Below are 20,831 nucleotides of genomic sequence, written 5' to 3'. Positions count from 1 at the left end.
CCTGTACCCCTGGGGATAAAAATATATGTTTATCAAAAATAAAAAATTATAAAAAAAAAAAAAAAGAAAATAATTCAAAAGAAAAGAATTAAAAACAGAATCGAATAGCACATTAAAAAAATAAAAATTATATCATAATCCAGAGGGGTTATTGAAGGAATGCTAGAGCAGTTTTATATGAGGACATCCATTAACATATTAGTAACTAAGGAAAAAATCATGTTTGTCTCCACAGATACTAAAGAGGCCTTCAAAATGTAAGCTTGGGACACCTGGTGGCTCAATTGGTTAATAGTCTGCCTTCAGCTCAGGTAATGATCTCAGAATCCTTGAATCAAGCCCCAAGTCTGGCTCTTTGCTCAGCAGGGAGTCTGCTTCTCCCTCACCCTCTGCCCCTCCCCACCCCTCATGCTCTCTCTCTCCCTCTGTCTCAAATAAAATCTTTTTTAAAATATAACTCTTCAATATTTAATGAAAACACTCATTAAAACAAGTTGACAGAGACTTCCTTATCATGAATATGCACTTTAAGCCAAGAAAATAATGATCTGTTAGTTATTTCAATTATAATTAAATTACCGTTACTTGTAAGTCCATTTAAATACAGAAATGGTTAGCATTCTGAAATTCTACTTCTAGCATTTCCTCTCTGTCAAATAAATAAATAAATAAATAAAATCTTAAAAAAAAAAAAAAAAAGAGATCACCTGAAGAAAGAAAATAAAAGCATCATACATAATCAATACAAAGACATAATAAATATAACAAAGCAGGATGACAGATTTAAAAACCAATTATATACCAGTCATACAAACAATGTAAATGGACTGAAGGTTTTTAGATTTGCTCATAAAACAAAAACCAACTGTGTGCTCAATAAGAGAGATACAACTAAAATAAAGCTATTCTGAAAAGGCTTAAGATTAAAGGATGAACCCTAAGTGTTAGTCACTGAAAATGCTTTAAAGGTACAAAAGCTTTACTGATCTTACCATCTAATCAAATGAACACAAAGTGAAGCATAAGAACAGATTGCAAAGTCCTAGAACTTGGATGATTCTGTGTCCTGGCTGGATGGACAGACACCCTTGGCTTACACCCATCTTCCTGACAGCTCGAAAATATCCCAGTTTGGACAACCTATTCATGGCCACTACGTAACTCACAGAAACAGGGAACCATTGGAAAAAAGAATTAAAAGTAGAACTACAATTTAATTTAAAAAATTAAATTGTAAAATTATAATTTAAAAAATTTTAAAAATTAAAAAAACTTTTTAAAAATTAAAACTAGAATTACAATTTAAATGTTATTCATATATAAACATTAATATTCAGAGATTGACAGTTAACTAAGTAAAATCAAGAGGTAAGAAAGAAAATACAAGGCCATGCAACTATTCATCATTTTTAGCAGAGTCAATAGATATTGTCTAAAATTAGTAAATCAGGAAGTAGAAGTATTCCAAAATTATTTAGAATTACAGTGGTAATCATCAGAAAAACTAAAAGGAAATTAAAAATCATTACTTCTTGGGAGTATCATTCTTCTTTAGGAGAGAGGAGACTCAGGGAATACTTTACTTTTTAATTGGAACTTTACCATAGTCCTTGCATTTTTCTCACATATGTAGAAGCTACTACATTTATAATAAACACATATTTAAGTAAAACATAGAAGGAAGTGACATGAACTCCCCTTCACTTTGTTGCCTTTGCTCTTGAAAACTAAAGAGAAAAAAAATCAGCATGATAGGAAGATTCACACATTCTCTCCACCAATATCCACTAAGTGCCTACTGCATGACACAGGTCGAGTGAGGTGTGGGGTTAGAGCAATGACAGAGGACAGACTCCCCAGGAGCTTACATTCTGGAGCTACACACCACCATGGGTCCTCCCTACCTCTTCTAAACAAGTGTACCTCACAGAGCTCACAACAATGAGAGAACAGAGGTGAACACTGCAAATGCAAACAATATAGGCCAATCTAGAACGATTTTATCATTTGATACACAAACTATAACTTGGCACTAAAACTAGAAAACAAAACCAACCCCCCCCTTTTTTTTTAAAAGAGGAGTGGTGGGGAGGGACAGTGGGAGAGAGAAGAAGAAAATCTCAAGCAGGTTCCACACTCAGCAAGGAGCCTGACTCAGGCCTCAATCCCACCACCCTGAGATCATGACCTGAGCCAAAACCAAGAGTTGGTTGCTTAACTGAATGAGCCATCCAGGTGCCCCTAATGCTTTACAAATGCTATCATATGTCCTTACCACATTTTGGCAAAACTTAAAAACAGTCTTTGTAGAAATAAGGCTGAGTGAAGAATACTCATAATTAATGGCCTACAATATTTAAGAAATAAAAATTTAAGAAAATAATAATTTTCCTTTTTTTTAAACAGATTTTATTTATTTGACAGATCACAAGCAAAGAGGCAGGGGGTGCAGGGTGGGGGTGAGGTGGGGTAGGCCCCCTGCTGAGCAGAGAGCCAGATGCAGGGCTGGATCCCAGGACCCTGAGATCATGACCTGAGCCAAAGGCAGGCTTAACCCAGTGAGCCACCCAGGTGCCCCGAAATATTCCCAATTTTCAAAAATAGCTAAGAAATTACAGACTCAATAGCATCAAGATAACCCAATAGGGTCTTTCATTAAATTTGACACTGCCAAATTCATGGCTCTTTACAAGCTTTATGGCTGGGCAACAACCCAAAGAGAGCAGCCATGCAGAACATCTTCCAATTGTCATTCTCAAGCAGCCATTCTCTGTGATGTGCACTGTGCAGGCTATCCCCAAACTGGCCTCCTATTAACAAGGAAAAGACAGTAAGAGAGACCTTAGCAATTCAAAACTACGTCACACTCAGGCCAGTTTAAGATCTTACTGGCAGTTCATTAAGATTCTATAATTGAATTTGAAATTAACTACAAAATTCCATAGCTCGTCCCTGGGAACAAATGAAATGAAAACACTGCTCTTTTGGTGGTAGTTTTGCTATACTGTGCTAAGCTCTTCAGAAATAGTAAATTTTAATTCAATACTACAGCTATAAAAACACACGACTTTCTAAACTGGCAGTCAAGGAGAAAAGCAGAACACGCATAATAGGTATTTGGTGATGGCGGCATCCCTCAGTGGTTCGCTAACATCTTGGAGACAAGAATGGGACTTGTTGTGCCTTTTACACAGAATACATGATTGACCTTTCCTCAGGAATATACAATGTGTATTTTCAACTAACCTTACTGAAAGCAACAAAGAAGAGAAAAAGAATAGTACAGAGAATACAGTATTGCCATAAAACCTGTGTGGGTGGTGGATAAACAGGGGGTGAAGAAGTTAAGCTCCTAATACATTTTAATCTGCAGTTTGGATTATGAGAATGAGTCCATACAAAGTACTCTACAGTATGCTGAGCACCTTCTAATGGTGGCCAATGTCTTTAGAACAGTAGCACCTGCTCCCTTTAAAGCACTAACTGGTCAGCTCTTAACTACATTGGGCTTGGATGATACTCATGATACACATCAGTTATGTATGTTCAGTGAATTCAGGAGTCTGACACAGGGAGATGGACTACACTGTGGTTTCAAGAAAGGATAACAAGTAGATGGAAAATTTCTATATCAAAGGAAGGGTGGCAGGGTGGACTAACATGTGCTCCAGCCTAGAAGGATGAGGAGAGGTACAAATGATGCCAAATACATTGGAAGATTCTAAACATCTAAAACTGATACAGAATCAGTCTTCCTATTGTTACTGACAGAGAAACTAGGCCTGGTTTTTGGCTTCAAATAATTATATACCATTAAAACTCACAGAACCCTGAGTACTCTTCTTCCCTAAACTTTCCTGGAACCAACATTCACTGAAAATAACACAGTCCCCCATAGGATAAATAAACTTAAATGGTACAAAGCTCTTTCAAATCTTTAATTAAAAGACCAAAGACCTAGTCCTCAAGGTCTTTGGCTCTGAAATTCTGGCAGTCACTTAATCTGTCTGGCTCTTTGCTTCCTCGGTAAGTAGTGCCTGACAATTTTGATGAATATGCTAATTAATATTTCATAATCACCATCTCCAATGGTTCTAAATGTTTTACAAGCATAAACTCACTCAACCCTCACTGTAAGATATATTATTATTATCCCTTTTTATAACAGACAAAACTAATGCACAGAAAGGCTAAATACCTTGCCACCCCCGCCCCCTGCCCCATCCAAAAGCTAAGACAATCAACTGGCCTGCCATATCCAGGCCTAGGATGAAGTTACTTTTGTGCAAACTGACTGTAAAGGGCAAAGGTTAAATAAAGTCTTCCTATACCTTCTGTCAATGAAACAGGTGATCAACAATCAAGGAGAAAACAGACGCTTGTTTATAAATAAAAGCCTTTTTAAAATCCTTTTAGGATTACTGGCTCAAGACTTGGCCCAGTTTCATAAAAACAATAAACACAACACCTCTTCACAAAAAGGAGGGTTCCCCGAGACCAGTATCAAGTGCTGTAATGTTTTCCTCTGCCAATTATAGATTCTCTTCCAGGGAAGTACATTCTGACTTGAAATCTTCTGTGACATTAAGATCACCTCTAGGCAGGAGGTGCTAGGACATTAAATTTTATATGAATATATTTTAAATGTGCTGTGAATCACAGAAAGGAGCTATTGTTTGGTGTTAGCATCAAGTATTAGGTAGTGCTCCTTAAGTAACAGCATATATCGGGGTAACTTTTAAAGGGGGAACAGTGTTTCTTAAGTATCACTGTATATCTGGGTAACTTTTAAAGGAGGGAACTTGTGATTAATTGCTATGTTTGGAACTACAAATCCTATGAGAAATTTAGAAACCAGCTAGGATAAATGCCCTTTGAGAGGTTCCTGCAGATAGGAACCCTCACCTTTACGCATCTTTCCATCCTACTACAGTGCTCTGCATGAAAGCTGCGTCTAAGCATTTCCTGGGGATGTATCAATGGTAGTGTTTTACTATAATCAAAAGAATCCTGGTGGTAAAACAAACAGATTCCAAACTGAATTTAGAGCAGAAATAAACCTGTCTAATAATGCAACGATTAAGTACTGGTCCTTCTCAAAAATAAAAATATGCTCTTGCTCGGCAGATCTTTCACTTTCAAAAAGAAAAACAACAAAAACCACAAGGAAATTTCAGCCTCTCTAATCCTAAACAGCTGAATCATTCACATATTTAACCGCCCAGAACTGTCAATGCAAGCTCTGCTTTTTGCTAAGTCTGAATTTAAGACCTTCCCTAGGAGAACATGGGAGAATTACAAAAAATTAACGGGATTCCCAAAAGACACCTACTTAGACAGGAGCTGCGTTATCCTTAATCAAACAGCAGGCCCTGGCAAACCCATCAATCTCTGCTGAAGTAAAAATACTACGCTGAGGAAACGTACTCGTTCTCCAACGAACGTTTATTAAATATCTACTTGGCGCAAGGCAAACCCGCAGACGATCTCTGGAATGGGGGCGCCACGCCAGTCTGCTGCTCCGCGGGGCCCACCGCTCAGCCAGAGGCGCCCAGATGCAAGGGTCAGGCGCCGGGGCGGGGGGGCGGGGGTGTCCCCGGACCTGCCCCTTCGGCTCCTCCTGGGCTGGCCTCCCACCAACACCGGTCTCCTAGAGATGCAGCTTCAACCATGGCGAAATGAACAAATGTGTCCCGCAGCCGCGGCGACAGCACCCTCCAGGTGAGACGGTGGGGCACCCCCCACCAACCCAAAGATAACACCCGGCAGGTGGGGGCGTGGAGGGCGTGGGGGCCCTCTGGGGACCCCAGGGGCTGTCTGGACGGTGTGGGGGCTGAGGGACCCCGAAAGATTCTGGAGGTTCCAGGAGGTACGGGGGTGAGGTCTGGGGACCCAAGGGCATCTCTGGAGGGAGGGCGGGGGTTCTAAGAGCCACCGGGGCATTCTTGGAGGGGGTGCTTCTAGGATGCCCTAAGGCTTAGGAGCTGTCCGGAAGATACAGGGGAAATGAGGACCCACAGGCGTCTCAGGGGGGAGAGGGGATTCAACAGGACACGCAAGGGGGCAACTGGCTGGGGAGGGGGCCCGCGACGGGAGACCCCCCCACTCAGGGCACTCGCAGTCTGGTGCTCACCCAAACAGCCCTCGGAGGAAGGAGTGGGAGGCCTTGACTCGCTTCTCGGCCTCCGCCATCAGCTGCACTGCCTCACGCTCCTTCCCCGCGTTGTCCATGTCGCCCGCTGCAGCCACCACAACCTCCTCAGCCGGTTCCGACGCGCCTTCCGCGCCTTCGCCCTCCTCTCGCAGAGGCGGGGAGCGCCGGCGAGGCGCGCAAGGCCTATCGGGACTTGTAGTGCCGGGTCCGGTCCTGAAGGCGGAGATGTGTGAGGCGTCAACTACATTTCCCAGAAGGCCGCAGAGCGGGGCGGGGTGGGAATCAGAGCTTGCAGACTGCCAGCGCCAGGGATTTCGGGGCGAGAGGCATGACTCTCCGTAGGGGTCTTAGTCCAAGGTGAACTTTAATCTTTTAAGTATGCGGGGGAAATGGAAGATGACGCGCGGCTCCCTAGTAAGGATAACCTCAAACACGCAGTATCACGTTGGTTCAGGAATCCCTTGCTCACCGCGACTGACATCTGGCGAGGCGATGGACGAGGAAACGGGAGGTAACAGATTGGAACGTTCAGCCTACGCGCAAGTTCTGCAGGAGGGAATCTAACGCAGCCACCGAAAGCAAATTCATTAACCATGTGATGCCCATCCACCCACCCACCCACCAGCAACAGCTGGCAGAAAGAGCCATTTTTATCCCCAGAGCAAGGCGTTTAAGAATTTATCATTTTCCCCAATATAAATTCAGAGTTATTTTTCATGTTACAACCTAATGTGGGTCTTCTCTTCCTTGGTTATAAATAAGTTGCATTTAGGCTACATATGCATAATCCACTCTTTTAATTGACTGAATTATTTCCTATGTTTGGGAGGCTTTGAGCTCTCTTTTCCTTTACACGGTGCTGGCCGTAGAGACTGAGTCTCCTCGGGCACAATTTGGCCTGCCCAGAGGTCTTCTAATTTCAGGGCAGAAGTATCCATAGATAGATGCTATCATGTGCCAACAATTTCCAGGCGGGTCCTGGAGGGAGTGGCTATTTTTGTTTTGTTTTGTTTTTGTTTTATACAAAATCTAGATAGACCATTTACATTTGGCAATGCTAAAGCAATGGTGGTGAAACAAGAAAATCACTGCCAAATGAGAACTTGTGACAAAGTCAAACTATTAATAAATACACTGTGGGCACTGGCACATGAAATATATCTAAGAGAATGAGGCTGTCTTCGGAGACCAAGGCAACAAAGGCCAAACTCCTAGAAAGGTAACTAAAGCATCTGTTGCAGAGTCCATACATTGAAGGCACTCTAGAGATGGAAGTGACAGGTCTTCAGGCAGAATTTATTCACTAAATGCAGTATTCTAACTTTGAAAACCTAATTTGTGTTCTTTTATAGCAGTATTGGAAAATAAGGAGGCAGGAAATTAGAAGTGTCAGTAAATGTAGGATTAAAGAGAAAAACTGCAAAATCAGACATAAACATTTGAAAAGCAGAGCAATCCATGGGGATTTCATGGAGTCGGCCCAACTCAAAAGCTCCTAAGTGCAGCATCAATATGTTGATTTAAGCAGCTCCCAAAGCTGGCCCAAAGTAAAAGGATGTTCAAAAATACTGATCTCTAAGCTGCTAGCTTTTAAAATCAGGATCTCCTGAGGTTGGGGACTAGGAAATGTACATTTTAAAAAGAATTCTCTGTGCACTATTGTAAAGCATACAATTCTATATTCTCAAATCTGTGGTCAGCTCAAAAGGAGGTAGAATAGACTTGCCTCCTCTAAGCCAGAACATGCAGCTAGGGATGACAGGGTACATCCTGACATTTTTTTTATGTTTCTGGGTATTTCCTTCATTCTCTTGTTTCTGACAGGCACTCCCATCCTTCCCCAATCCACACCCAAGTGGGAAAAAAACTTCAAATCACAATTTTATAAAGCACTTGTTTTCTTCTTGCAGAGACTAGATAAAGGAATGTAGCAGGACACAGAGACAAAACTCAAAGAACAAGGATAACAAGAGACAGATGAGGAATCCTCCAAGCAGGAGGAAGATGGGGACCTGCACTCTTGTGGACCAGGGAAAGAGTGAAGCCCTCAAGTAGAAACTGTTCTAGAGTAGGCCCGAAGGACCCATGATGTACACCTGTGCTGACCAGGATGGTAGCCACTCACCACAAGAGGCCATTTAAATCTAACTCAAATAATATGAAATCAAATGTAAAATTTTGTTTCTCAGTCACTCTAACCACATTTCAACTGCTCAATTGGAATGCACAAATACAGATCATTTCGATTTATTGCACAAAGTTGGCATTGCTGGTCTAGACATGTCTTGCCTCTCAGCAGCTCTGGACACTTGGAAGAAGAGACTTCAGACAGTTTCTTAGAAGATGGAGCAAGAAAGGAGGAGTCTGCATACTTTACCAGGCAGAACAAAACACAACCTGCAGGCCTCAGGGAAGACTCATGGGCATTCAGACTGAATGAACACACTGGAAGTTAAACTGGAATGTTGAGTGTCCAACTATTCACCCTGAGAGGTGCTCTGCAAAGGCAAGGCTGAAGCCATTTAAGAATAGCCAGCCGTTAGAGAGGCAGGATCGGAAAATGGTCTGTGTGAAAAACAAGGTATGGTCCTTTGTATGTTTTCATAGAAGGGTGTGCAGCATGGGAAGAGTCCTGTGTGGAGACCAGCACCAAGGGAAGGTGCAGCGGGCACAAATGCATTGTATCTCCAGGATTGTCCAGACTAATGTCTTGAGTGGCCAGTGCAGCAGCCCAATGCACTGGGTGAGTATCTCCCACGCTGCTGAGTTCAGCTGGCTCCTAGGACCACTGCCTAACCCACACCTGAGCTGCAGCTACGTGAGGAGCAGTTCACCTAGTGTCATCCCTCCCTTTGATTCCAAAGTCTGTAGGAAACTTCTGGCCATGACTAGCATTGGGTGTTCCCATGTCTGTGGGTCCCAATTGCTAGCACCTGAAATTCTCCTCAGGGTTCTCTTTGGCCTTCCAGGCTGCTCTGCTTGAATGCCAAAGAAATGAGGAGGATTAATTACATTAACAAGGAAATTAATACTTATTGGCCTCATAAGAGCAGCTCCCAATCAATGAGTGTTGGAAAATTGGAAGATAAGTACCCTTCTGGTGGGACAACTGAGCAATGTTTTACACTCTCTCCTAGGGATCCGCAGTGGCAATGAGCTCCAGCTGTTCACAGTAGAACACTGTTCCGTACTCTTTATTGACTTTCTTCCCTTGCCTTTCCCCACACTCCTACTGGTGCTGCCTTCTGGTGTCACCTCCCAGGAAATTGCTTTCCCTAGAATCCTGGTCTCAAGGTCTGCTTCTGGGACCACACAAACTAAGATAGGGGGCATATGCACTGAGGAACAGTAGGTGTGTTCTGGTACCCAGGCACAATCATGGTGTTCATTACAAATTCATAAACTGGTATTGTCATCTGTGAATAACTGTATACTTGAGGGTCCAGTTGCCACATCACATGTAGGGGTGTAAAGCTATAGCAGTTGTTTATTATTGTTATCACTTGTGGTTCTGGGCCCTGACTGGGCTCAGATGGGTTGTTTTCACTTGAGGGTTTCTCACTCAGGTGGTAGCTGGAGCTGTGGTCATCTTAGGGCTACTCATGCCTGCTGCCTGAGAGGGGAAGACTCGAAAGGCTAGACCAGCTGAGCTTCCTAGTACCTCTCTCTGAATGTTTGCATGGTGGCCAGGGCTCCAAAGGTGCTAGAGGAATGGTAGCCAGACGGCTGCTGAATTACTTTTACGATTTAATGTCTCAAGTTTGAAGCATCAGTTCTGTTTTCCTGAAGAAAATTGCTCAGGTTCACCTGTCTTCAAGGACAGGGTCTTACAGGATTTGCAGATGTGTTAAACCCACCAGAGTTGTATTCAAGGGAGCCTGGTTGCATGACAAATCTGTGAAGCTGGACTCCTCCAGGCTGGGGAGCAGCCTGTCACCTGCAAGGGCCTTGGAACCCTGGGAGACTCTGCCCCAACTTCACTGATATCTCAGCCTTATTTCTGTCTTTACTCAAAGAGTGGCTCAAAGGTGTCGGGAGGGAGAAGGCCTGGGCTGCTCCAGTGTGGTTCCCTTTAGAAGGCAGTGAAGAAAAGAATTCATTCCAGGTTCTTCATCCAAAAGCATCAACATAATGAATTCATGAAAATAAATGTTCTCTATTCATGTTGATGAGGTTGGGCTTCCACAGTTTGTGCAGCTTTGAGGATAGAATTTAATTACTCTATTTATGGTCATTCTTTTCATTTTCCTCATGGACTCACAAAATCTGAGAAAATTGAATGGGGAACTTCAGAGGGATAATTAATTAAGTGTTTTTTATTATATATATATTTCTAACCTTCAAGCCAGTAGTAGTGTGTGTATGTTTGTGTGTTTGAGAGATTTCACGTGTCGAAATTGCTACAAATATTCCTGAAGACAGCTTTGTTAATTATTTATATTTATTTTATATTTAAATATTATATTTAAATATTTATTTATATTTGTTATTTTTAATTATATTTGTTAATATTATTTTCTTAAGAAATTATTCTGTGAAATTTAGACCAAAATATTAGAAAAAGCAAAATTAAATTTACAAAATATCTGTTAAAGGAAACATAGAAAATGGTAAATTAAGTTCAAGTAAATACTTCTTAAAAAGTAATATTGTCATTAATTAATGTTCTTCTTTTCATGAACTGATATGAAATTCCACCACACAGCTTAAAATTAACTGGATGCTTTTAAAAATGCCAAATGGACGTAAGAACCAAGATTACCCAACTTTTATTTATGTAATGAAATATTCTAAGACTTTTCTTCTCAATAGTTGATATAGTTCTTGCCGGAGTTATGGTTCTAAGCTACAGGCACAATGGCTTACAAAGAAAATGGGTGTACTTCCTGGACTGTTTTGATTTCCTTTCACATTATTAATTTAATTGATCTAAATTTCTTTAACTAGAAGAAATTTTAGGAAAAAGTCAGCCATTTCTACTAGATTTGTTGTTGTTGTTGTTGTTTGTTTGTTTCTATCAAATCTTTTTAAACCTACAGATGCACAGGTATTATTAGAATGTATATCTATATTTCATTTTTAGGATATATAAGCATTTTCCAGATTGCTACTGATCTTTGCAATTAAGCCCACTCCACGCTGTCATAGTGACTGTATTTGAAAATACAGTAAATGCTCAGCATTCACGGGTGCTGTATTTGCAAATTTGTCTATTTGCTAAAATCCATTTATAAACCTCATATCATTACTATGCATTTCTGCAGTTGTTTACAGACATGTGTAGAGCCATGAAAAATTTGAGTGACATGATATACATGTTTTCAGCTCAGGCTGGACAAAGCAACACTGTTTTTTGTTTTTTGTTTTTTAAGCTCATACTGTAAATAAGTGTCCTGGTGATCTTCAGCACAAGAAGATGGTGCTGTGCCTTAGGGAGAAGATACATGTTAGATAAGATTTGTTCAGGCACAAGTTATAATGCTGTTGTCTATGAGTTCAGTGTTAACATGCCAAGATATGTGTCAAATAAAAGCAAGGTTTTGTGTTAATGGGCTTACAAAAATGTGACCAGAGACTCAAGGGAACCAAACCTGTGCTTCTCTTAGGAGCAGTGGTTCAGTACTTGTTAACTCAGTGTTTGTAGTGATTTTCTAGACCGTAACTACTTCAATTGAGAATTGGCTGTACATTGGGAGAGTGTCCAAATAAAGAAAATGAAATGCAGCCGCATGAAGACTCTCTCTTTCCCAGTCCCTAAAAGACATGGACAAAAAGTAACAAACTAGCAGCTCTTCCAGGGAATTAAGATAGAGGGCAATGTCCCTGTGTTTGATCAACCCCCCATCCCACTTATTACCTTGCTTTCTGCTGTTCTCTGCCCCAAGAGGCTTATCTGTAGGGACTCCACCAATAGGGTCCCATGTCCTCTGACTTCTGGTGCAGGAGGCCAATGAGGTACCCAGCCTGAGGTGGAGGGCAGAAAGTGAGTGAGATCAAGGCATTTGTTCCCTGGTCCCTCTGCCAGGTGGCCAGCTGAGGCTCCCTGACATCTCGATTACTCCCCTTATCTTCCAGCAAATGACAGTCCTGTGCCCTTGGATTCATTTATACCTGCAACATTGTAAGTATCCCCTTTAAATAAACCTTCCTATTTTCATCGTGGCTCTATCTACTGCAGGGACCCTGACTGACATGTTCCCCAGCTTTGTTGTATAAGGTGCAATCTTGAGACCCAAACTAGTAAAGGTCTGTATAAGAAGGGAAAATCTTGGGCCAGTCTCACTCAGGAACATGTATACAAGAATTCTGAATGAGATATTAGCAAATACACCTGGCACAAAAATATTGATGATTATGGACATAAGTGTGAAATGCTTAACTTTAAAACTATTCAAAGTTTTTTTTTTTTTTAATTGAAGTATAGTTAGTGTCACATGAGTTTTGGGTGAAATCTTTCAGAAGTTTTAGATGAAAATACAGGAAAGTAGCTTCATGACCTTGACTTCCTAAGTGAGATATCAAAACTGCAAACCATAAGAGAAAAGATCAATACATTTCCTCCATTAAGATGAAGGATTTCTTTTCACTAACATAGCATAGAACTCAAATGAAAAGACAAAATCACAATCCAGAAAAGGTATCCGCAGCAAATATACCCCAAAATAGTTATTACTAAGGATAAAGAAACCCTGCAAATCAATAGGAGGCAAACAACCACATAGAAAAGATGGACAAAGGACTTGAACTTGAACACTTGAAAGTTACAACAAAGTTTGGGCCTCTTCAACTTCTACTGCTTGTTGCTTCAGGAGGATGGCTGCCTGCTCACAGGAAAATGGAAGTCCAGCTGGAGCACCACCGTCTGCAGAGACTATGTGCTTTTTATTTGCTTTCAAAATGAGACATGAGGGTTCCTTAAATGGAGTAGCCTGTTTAGGAGCTGGTAAGCCGATGCTGTAACAGGGAGAACGGCCACAGAAAGGAGACCAAAGGCTGCATGAGGACAATGGCCAGCCGACAAACCCTGTTACCCTCGGTCCCCAGGTGAAGGTCCTACAGAGACATTGAGAATATTCCGTGTCTTGTGACATGTCTGACTTTCTGAGCCTTGTGATTTCCCCTGTTCCCTTGACTGGAAAGGGAAATTGTACACTGAGCCTTTTGGGGCAATGCCAGCTCTGAGCCATCTGTAGTACCACCTTGTCATTGTTGACATTTTGTGCCTGCTGCTGGCCTGCTCCCCAGGACCAGCGGGCATCTCCAGCCAATGTCAGCCGTACTCTTCTGCTACAGCTCTAGGGATGAGGGCTCAGGGGCTTGGGGCTGTCATTGGAGCTGCCACTAGCAGCTGAAGCAATGCTCCCCTGCAGCTGTGCTTGGGAGAGTACTCAAGTAGGTGCCCAGACTGTTCCTCGCTGGGCTGGCTTTGAGGGGTTTCTGGCGGCGGGGGGCTCTCAAATATATTTGCTTCTTGTCAAGGTAATATTCAGGTCAGCAGCCAGTGGACAGCAGAACAAGGAAGATTTTATCAAACAGTGCTCAAACAAATAAATAGATAAGTAAGTAAGTAAGTAAATAAATAAGGGGAGAAGAACCCAAGTGAGATCATCCCTGCTTTTTGCAATGGCATATTTGTTCTCTGAGAGTTATCACACCATGACTCTTCTCTATGTCTTGTGATGTCAATGACAATGGGGATGGAGAGAGGCCAGGAGGGCGAAGTTCCCAGGAAATAGCCTGAAGCCCCCAGGGCAGTTCGACCTGCTTTACTGCCAAGGCTTTTGGAGGTTTCCCCTTCTTATTAAAATAGCCAACATGATAGAGCCCTGTGTGCCAGGCTCTGCTAGGTACTTCTGTACCTTTTATAATAACCTGATGTATTTACTATTATATGGATTTTACAGATGAGGTAACTAAGACTCAGAAGGTGAAGCAGCTGCCAAGCAACTGTGGAAAGGCAGCTCCATGTCTGACTCTGCTGTGCAGCTCTCCTACTCTTCATGGCAGCCCCTGGCCCCACAGCGACACCAGAACGGACCAGCCTGGAGATCTAGACTCAGTGGGAATGGTCTACCTAGCTACCTGTCCTGGAACATACACAGCATCCTGGGGCATGGAGTCTCACCTGCTAGATGACCTCCCGGTCCCTTCCCGCTTTGGGGAGCAATAGCACCCTGCTTCAGGTTTCCAATCAGAAGCAAATCATGATGAGCAATGGTTTTGACCAGACTGGTGAGTGGTCTGTGCAGGCCCAAGAGAACTGGGGTCAAGGAAGAGCCTATGAAGTTCATCTGTGAGGGAGGGGTAGTAAAGACAAGGTAGGGTAAAGGGTAGATTAAAAGCCGCAGCCAGGAAATTCACAGTCTCCAGACTCCTCACCCCACACCAGCAGAGCCATACTGCCTGCAGTGATAAGATACATTCTCCCTCTCTTTCCTGCTATTTTTTCCCCCTGGGAGCAGCCTGACAAAGAATTTCCAAGCTGGTTGGCAACAACTAGGCAGTTGTGCACTCACAGACAGCCCCCTCTAGCCTGCCACCATATCACCCACACACCACACAGCTGTGGGTTGATCTAAGACACATCTCATGCCCTTGCCACTGTGACTGCTCCAACAGTGGCCCTGCTACCAGGTTTAGCCCATGAGTCAGAAGGCCAGGTGTGCTGGGCTTTTGGGAAAGATGCTTATTCTTTCTTAAGCACCAATTACTAATGAGGCTGACTTGTTTTCCTCTGAAGGGTGCAGCAGCAAGTGAGAAGGTGGCCTGGGCCCATGCAGGTGGGAGATGCTGCGTTGCAGTCCTCAACATTCTCATACTTGCACCCATGTAACTCTGGACAAGGGCAGTTTTTTCTTTCTCAGTGCCCTGGGGGCCAGTCATGGAAAGGGACAAAAGGGCAGCCAAATCTGTCCCATAGGAAGCTCTGTGCTTATTCCTCCACACCCTTCATCCATCCATCCATCCATCCATCCATCCATCCATCCATCCGTCTAACCAAATGACTTTATTGAGGTATAATTGACTATAATAAACTGCACAATGTGATGAGCTTTGATGTGTGTCACCTGTGAGATCACCACTCTACTCCATAAAATGAACGCATCTGTCACCCAAAGTTTCCTCATGTGCCTTTGCATTTCCTCCCACCCACCCACCCTTATTTCATGGACATACACAGACCATATTTCTTATAATTTCAGGCTATAACTGGGAACCTCATTTTCCCTTCTTTTATTGACCAAAATGAGGCTCCTATTTTTCATTTTTCCTGTGAACATAACCAGCCCACCATATATATCATTATTCCATGGATAATCAGGGTCCCTATTTTCCTCTTAGCCCATGATTGTAACTGACAATATAATCTCCTATTATTCTATGGAAATAAATAGGTTCTCTGTTTTCCTCTTGTTCTGTGGACATTATTGGGCCATATATAGAGCCAGGGCCTCTACTTACTTCCCTTTTATTTTAGGGACATAAATAGGCTTTAATTTATGAGATAATATAAAATATATGTATTGGCCTCTGCCTCTGGTTCCTGGCACAGAGCCCCAAAACCCTTGTAATTTCCTAAGTGGTAAGAGTACGAACAGCATCTTTAGTTATAATATTTGATTTTGGTCTTTGATCCTGGTTCCTGATACAGAGCTCCTAAAATCCTTGTATTTCCTGGGTGAAAGGAGTGCCTTTTGTTCTAATAAGGTGTCTTTGAGTGAGCTCCTGGGTGGGGGGCTGGTCACCAGACAGAACAACCCGTGGTTAGAAACTTGGAATTTTCAGCCCTGCCCTCTATGCTTGTGAGAAGGGAGAAGGGTAAAAATGGAGTCAAAGATAGATCATTTCTTATACAATGAAGTCTCTATAAAATCTTAAAAATATAGGGTTTGGAAAGCTTCCAGGTTGGTCACCATGTAAAAGTGCTGGGAAAGTTGCCCTCCAGGATGGGACATGGAAGTCTCACACCCATTCCCTCATCCCTTGCCCGGCGCATCCCTTCCATCTGGTTGGTCATCTGTATGCTTTTACAATAAGCTGGGAAAAAGTGTTTTTCTGAGTTCTATGAGCCACTCTAGAAAATTAATTAAACCTAGAAAGGGAGTCATGGGAACCTTGGATTTATAGCCAGTCGGTCACTGAAGCCCAGTTGACAACCTGTACTTGCATCTAGTGTCTGAAGGTGGTGATAGGCAAACTAAGCCCTTCATCTGTGGGGTCTGAGGCTGTCTCCAGGTAGAGTGGACATGTAACTTGTGTTGGGGAGAATTGCTTGTGAGGAAAAACTCACATATTTGGTAGCCAGAAGTGTCAGAAAATATGTTTTGTAAGATAGAAAAGGAGACTCCCTGGAGTTCCCAGGAGAACACAGGGAAGAGCTAGGGTTTTCCCTACACAGGTGGGAAGGTGGGAAGCTGAGTTTTCCCTTTTACCTACTTTCCCCCTTTTCCATGGAAACACACAGAGACCCCGCTTTCTTTTCCACTAATTCCCTCGACATGACTAGACTCCCTGTGTCTGCTATGAAATGGATATAATCAGCACCTCCCATCTTCATTATAGACTTTCATAGACTTAATCAGGCCATATGTTTCCCCCTTATTCCAGGGACATGACCATGTTTCCAATTTTCTTCTTATTCCTGAACACCTGAGGCCCTTATTTTCCCTTTATTCCTTGGGAAGCAATCAGACCTCATGCTTTTCCTTATTTCACAGACACTAAAGGCCTCTTATTTTCTTCTTTATGCGTGGACATGCCAAGTCCCCTGTTTTCTCTTCTTTCATGTATACAACTAGGGCTTTTCCTCACATTCTATGGACATAACCAGGGTTCCTATATTCTCCTTACCTCATGGACATAGCCATCCTCTCTATTTCTTTTTCTATGGACACAACAAAGCTGCCTAATTTTCTTTTATTCCATAGATATGACCAGAGAACTCTGCTCGTCCCCTTATTCCACTGACACAACCAAGCCCCCAACTTTCCCCACATTAAACAGGCACACCCTGTATTTTCTCCTCATTGAATGGAAATATCAGCCCTAATATTTTCCCTTTCTTTGGATTTTATCAGGCTCAGTATTTTTCTTTTAATTTATGGACATTGCTAGACACCTTATTTTCACTATATTCCATGGACATGACCAAGGTCCCTAATTTCCCCTCATTTTATGGCCTTATATTACTGCCTTTTCTCACAATTGACTGTGGATATAACCAGGCTATTCATTTTCTCTTTATTCTATGATCTTAACCACTCCCCATGCTTATCCCTCATACCACAAACATTATTGGAATCTTATTTTCTCCTTGTTATGAACATAATCAAAACCACCATTTCCCCTCCAACTATGGAAACCATCTATCCTCCTGAACTTTTCCTCTGATTCATGCATAAATGCTGATCCCTATCTTCAACTTATCCCATGAAATTTTTTTAAATTTAGAATGAAAATTTATTTTGTTTTATTTTATTTTTATTTTTCAGCATATGAGATGGCATTTTATCCCATGAATTTTATCAGGTCTCCTATTTTTCACTTATTCCACAGACATAACCAGGATACTTGTTTTTCCTTTAAGCACAGAATTGATGAGGTCTCCTATTTCCCCTTATTCCCATGGATGTGTTTGTTTCTCCTTTTTCCTTCTCCAGGGACATGACCAGGGCCCCTGTCACCTTCCCTTCATGGAAATAATCACTCTTCCTATTTTTCCTGAATCCATAGTGTGGTAGGCTGAGTAATGGCCCCCTGGAACTTGTGAACATTGTTTTATGTGGTAAAGAAGGACTTTACAGATGTGATTAAGTTCAAGATCTTGAGATGGGCAGATCATTCTGGATTTTTTTGGTGGGCCTTAAATACCATCCATATATCCTTATAGGAGGGAGGCAGACAGAAGAGAAGGAGGGCATATAAAGCAGAGATGGAGTGTTGTGGCTACAAACCAAGAGATGCTAGCAGGCGGTAGATTTTCCCTTGAAGCCTCTGGAGGGAATACAGCCCTACCAACATCTTGATTTTGGTCTAGTGAAAACGACTTCAGATTTCTAGCCTCCAGAATTATAAGACGATACATTTCTGTGGTTTTAAACCACCAAATTCATGTGAATTTGTTACAAAACCATAGGAAACTAATATACATGGATACACTTGTATTCCCCAATTTTCTTCATATTCTGTGGACAAGTTAGTGGGTTGCATTGTGTTCCTCAAAAATATATATGCAAGTCATAGCTCCTAGTACCCATGAATGTGAACTAATTTGGATATTGAGTTTTCACAGACATAATTAAGTTAAGGATCTCAAGATGAGATCACCTTGGATTGAGGGTAGGACCCAAATCCAACAACTGGCATTCTTAAGAGAAAGGAGGGAGGGATTTGAGACAAAGAGACAAATGAGAAGGCCATGTGGAGAGAGGCAGAGATTGTTATGCCACCATAAGCCAAAGAACTCCAGGTGTGACAGATATGGTCCCTTTTTCTGTTTAATTGTATGGGGAGAACCATGGTCTATATATTTTTTCTTATTCCATGCAAATTACTGGGAATTCATTTTTCCCTTACTTTTTGGAGATAGCCACACTGCTTATTACTTTAAGTAGATCATTTTTTTTTTATGTATTTGGCCCCATCTTCATAGATTTTCCAATACGGTCCATTGAATATTACTTTGCCTTCTTCAGGTCCGCAGGGTATATCTCGGGTTTCCAGGCCAGTCTGTACGCACATCAGTCAGAATCCTTATGCATCTATGTGACAGTGGTGCTCCTGCAGCTCTGGCTCAGGTTGTTCAAAGCAGCCAATTCCATCAGATGGACAAGTCCTACAAGGCAGGCTTTGAGGGTCAGGGAGGATATTGTAACAAGTCCTAGTAGGATTTTCACACTAGAAGGTGATCTTATCCCTGGGCAGTTGGGGTCTGACAGACCATGGGCTTCTGTGTGTACATTCAGAGTCATGGAAGAATCCCCTAGAGGATGTTTCTGAGCTCTGGATGATGCCTGACCTGGGAACAGGTTGTTTGGTACTGGATTTAGTCTCCACCACAAACCAAGATTGGTAGTTTTTCCTATTCTTACATTACAGATGAAGAAACTGAGACTCAGAGATTAACTGTCTCTCCGAATCACCCAGCCAGAGATATGAACCCAGGAGATTCAGATTGCAAGGTGGTGCTGCATGTGTGCTGCTTCCTGAAGACTAAGGTCCTATTTATTTTTGAACATTTTAACCTTTATTTTGTGGAATTTAAGAAACAAAACAGATGAACATAGGGGAAGGGAAAGAAAAATAAAATAAGATGAAAACCCAGAAATTGCACTACTAAGATACCCCAAAGATACAGGTGTAGTGAGTTGAAGGGGCACCTGAACCCCAATGTTCATAGCAGCAATGTCTACAATAGTCAAATTGTGGAAGGAGCCAAGATGTCCTTCAACAGATGAATTGGTAAAGACGATGTGGTTTATATATGCAATGGAATATTACTCAGCCATCAGAAAGGATGGATACTTATCATTCACATCAACATAGATGGAACTGGAGGGTATTATGTTATGTGAAATAAGTCAATTGGAGAAAGATAAACATATAGTTTCACTGATATGTGGAATATAAGAAATAGCACAAAAAATCATAGGAGAAGGGAGGGAAAAACTGAAAGGGAAATCATCAGAGAGGGAGAAAAACCATGATAGACTAGTAACTATAGGAAACAAACTGAGGTTGCTGTAGGGAATGTGGGTGTGAAATGGAGTAACAGGGTTGTGGGCATTGGGGAAGGCATATGATGTGGTGAGCAGTGGGTGTCATATGCAACTGATGAGTTGTTGAACACTACATCTGAAACTACAGATGTATTATGTGTTAGGTTAATTGAATTTAAATTAAAAAAATAAGATGAAAACATAGAGGGAGGCAAATCATAAGAGACTCAACTCTAGGAAACAAACTGAGAACTGCTGAAGGGAATTCTATCCCTAAAACTAATAATACAGGGTATGTTAACCAAATTGAATTTAAACAAAAAAATTTAAAAAATTAACCTTTATTTTACAATAATTTCAGAGTTACAAAAAGGGTACAAAAATAGAAAAAAAAATGTTCACCCCACTTGCCCAAATGTTAGCATCTCATGTAAGTACAGTGCAATGGTAAAAACTAGGAAGTTAACATTGGTGCAGTGCTATGAACTGATCTACAGATTTGATTCACATTTCATTAATTGTCCCACTAATTCTTTTTTTTTTCCTGTGGCAGGACCTCATTTAATATCCCACCTTAAAAGTTTTTAAACTGGGGAGCTTCTGGATGCAGGCGATGGGTTCAGGGCATGTTACCCCCAAATATGGCACTTCAGTGCATTGAAGATCTTAAGCCTAAGGAGTTTGAGAAAATGGTGAAGCAGGAAGGACACTCTGATCATCCCCCACCCCCCACCGGAGCCGTTCTTCCCTGAAAACAGAAGACAAATCGCCCATGTGAAAGGAAACTTCCATGTACCAGGAAGAGGGAGGACATCCTTATCCCCAGAGATGGGGGATAAGGCTGTATAAGCAAACCTTGTTCTTTCTCCACTGTTTATTACTCCTAGTCAGAACACCTTGTCTTGTTTATTCTTCACACATTTACTGTTTCTTTGTCTACAGAATATATAAGCTTTTTG

The 20,831-nt window shown here is 41.8% G+C and overlaps 1 protein-coding gene and 1 long non-coding RNA gene across 2 annotated transcripts in view; one reads left to right on the top strand and one right to left on the bottom strand.

The window, feature by feature from the left end:
- NAPB (NSF attachment protein beta) overlaps positions 1-6,312 on the bottom strand; it is a 57,238-nt gene extending 50,926 nt beyond the window's left edge. The window contains exon 1 of the mRNA XM_059406433.1: positions 6,134-6,312. Within this exon, the coding sequence (XP_059262416.1) occupies positions 6,134-6,231 (98 nt within the window). The 5' untranslated portion in view covers positions 6,232-6,312. The remainder of the gene's footprint in view (positions 1-6,133) is intronic.
- A 116-nt stretch (positions 6,313-6,428) lies between these two features.
- LOC132022641 (uncharacterized) lies at positions 6,429-19,328 on the top strand. Its single transcript, XR_009405658.1, has 4 exons — positions 6,429-7,373; positions 8,065-8,897; positions 14,059-14,386; positions 19,253-19,328. It is a non-coding gene; the product is annotated as an uncharacterized LOC132022641 (long non-coding RNA).
- The last annotated feature ends 1,503 nt before the right edge of the window (positions 19,329-20,831 follow it).

This window comes from Mustela nigripes, chromosome 7, assembly GCF_022355385.1.
Source record: "Mustela nigripes isolate SB6536 chromosome 7, MUSNIG.SB6536, whole genome shotgun sequence".
In the NCBI taxonomy this organism is placed as follows: Eukaryota; Metazoa; Chordata; class Mammalia; order Carnivora; family Mustelidae; genus Mustela; species Mustela nigripes.
This window is presented reverse-complemented; position numbering and strand designations above follow the sequence as displayed.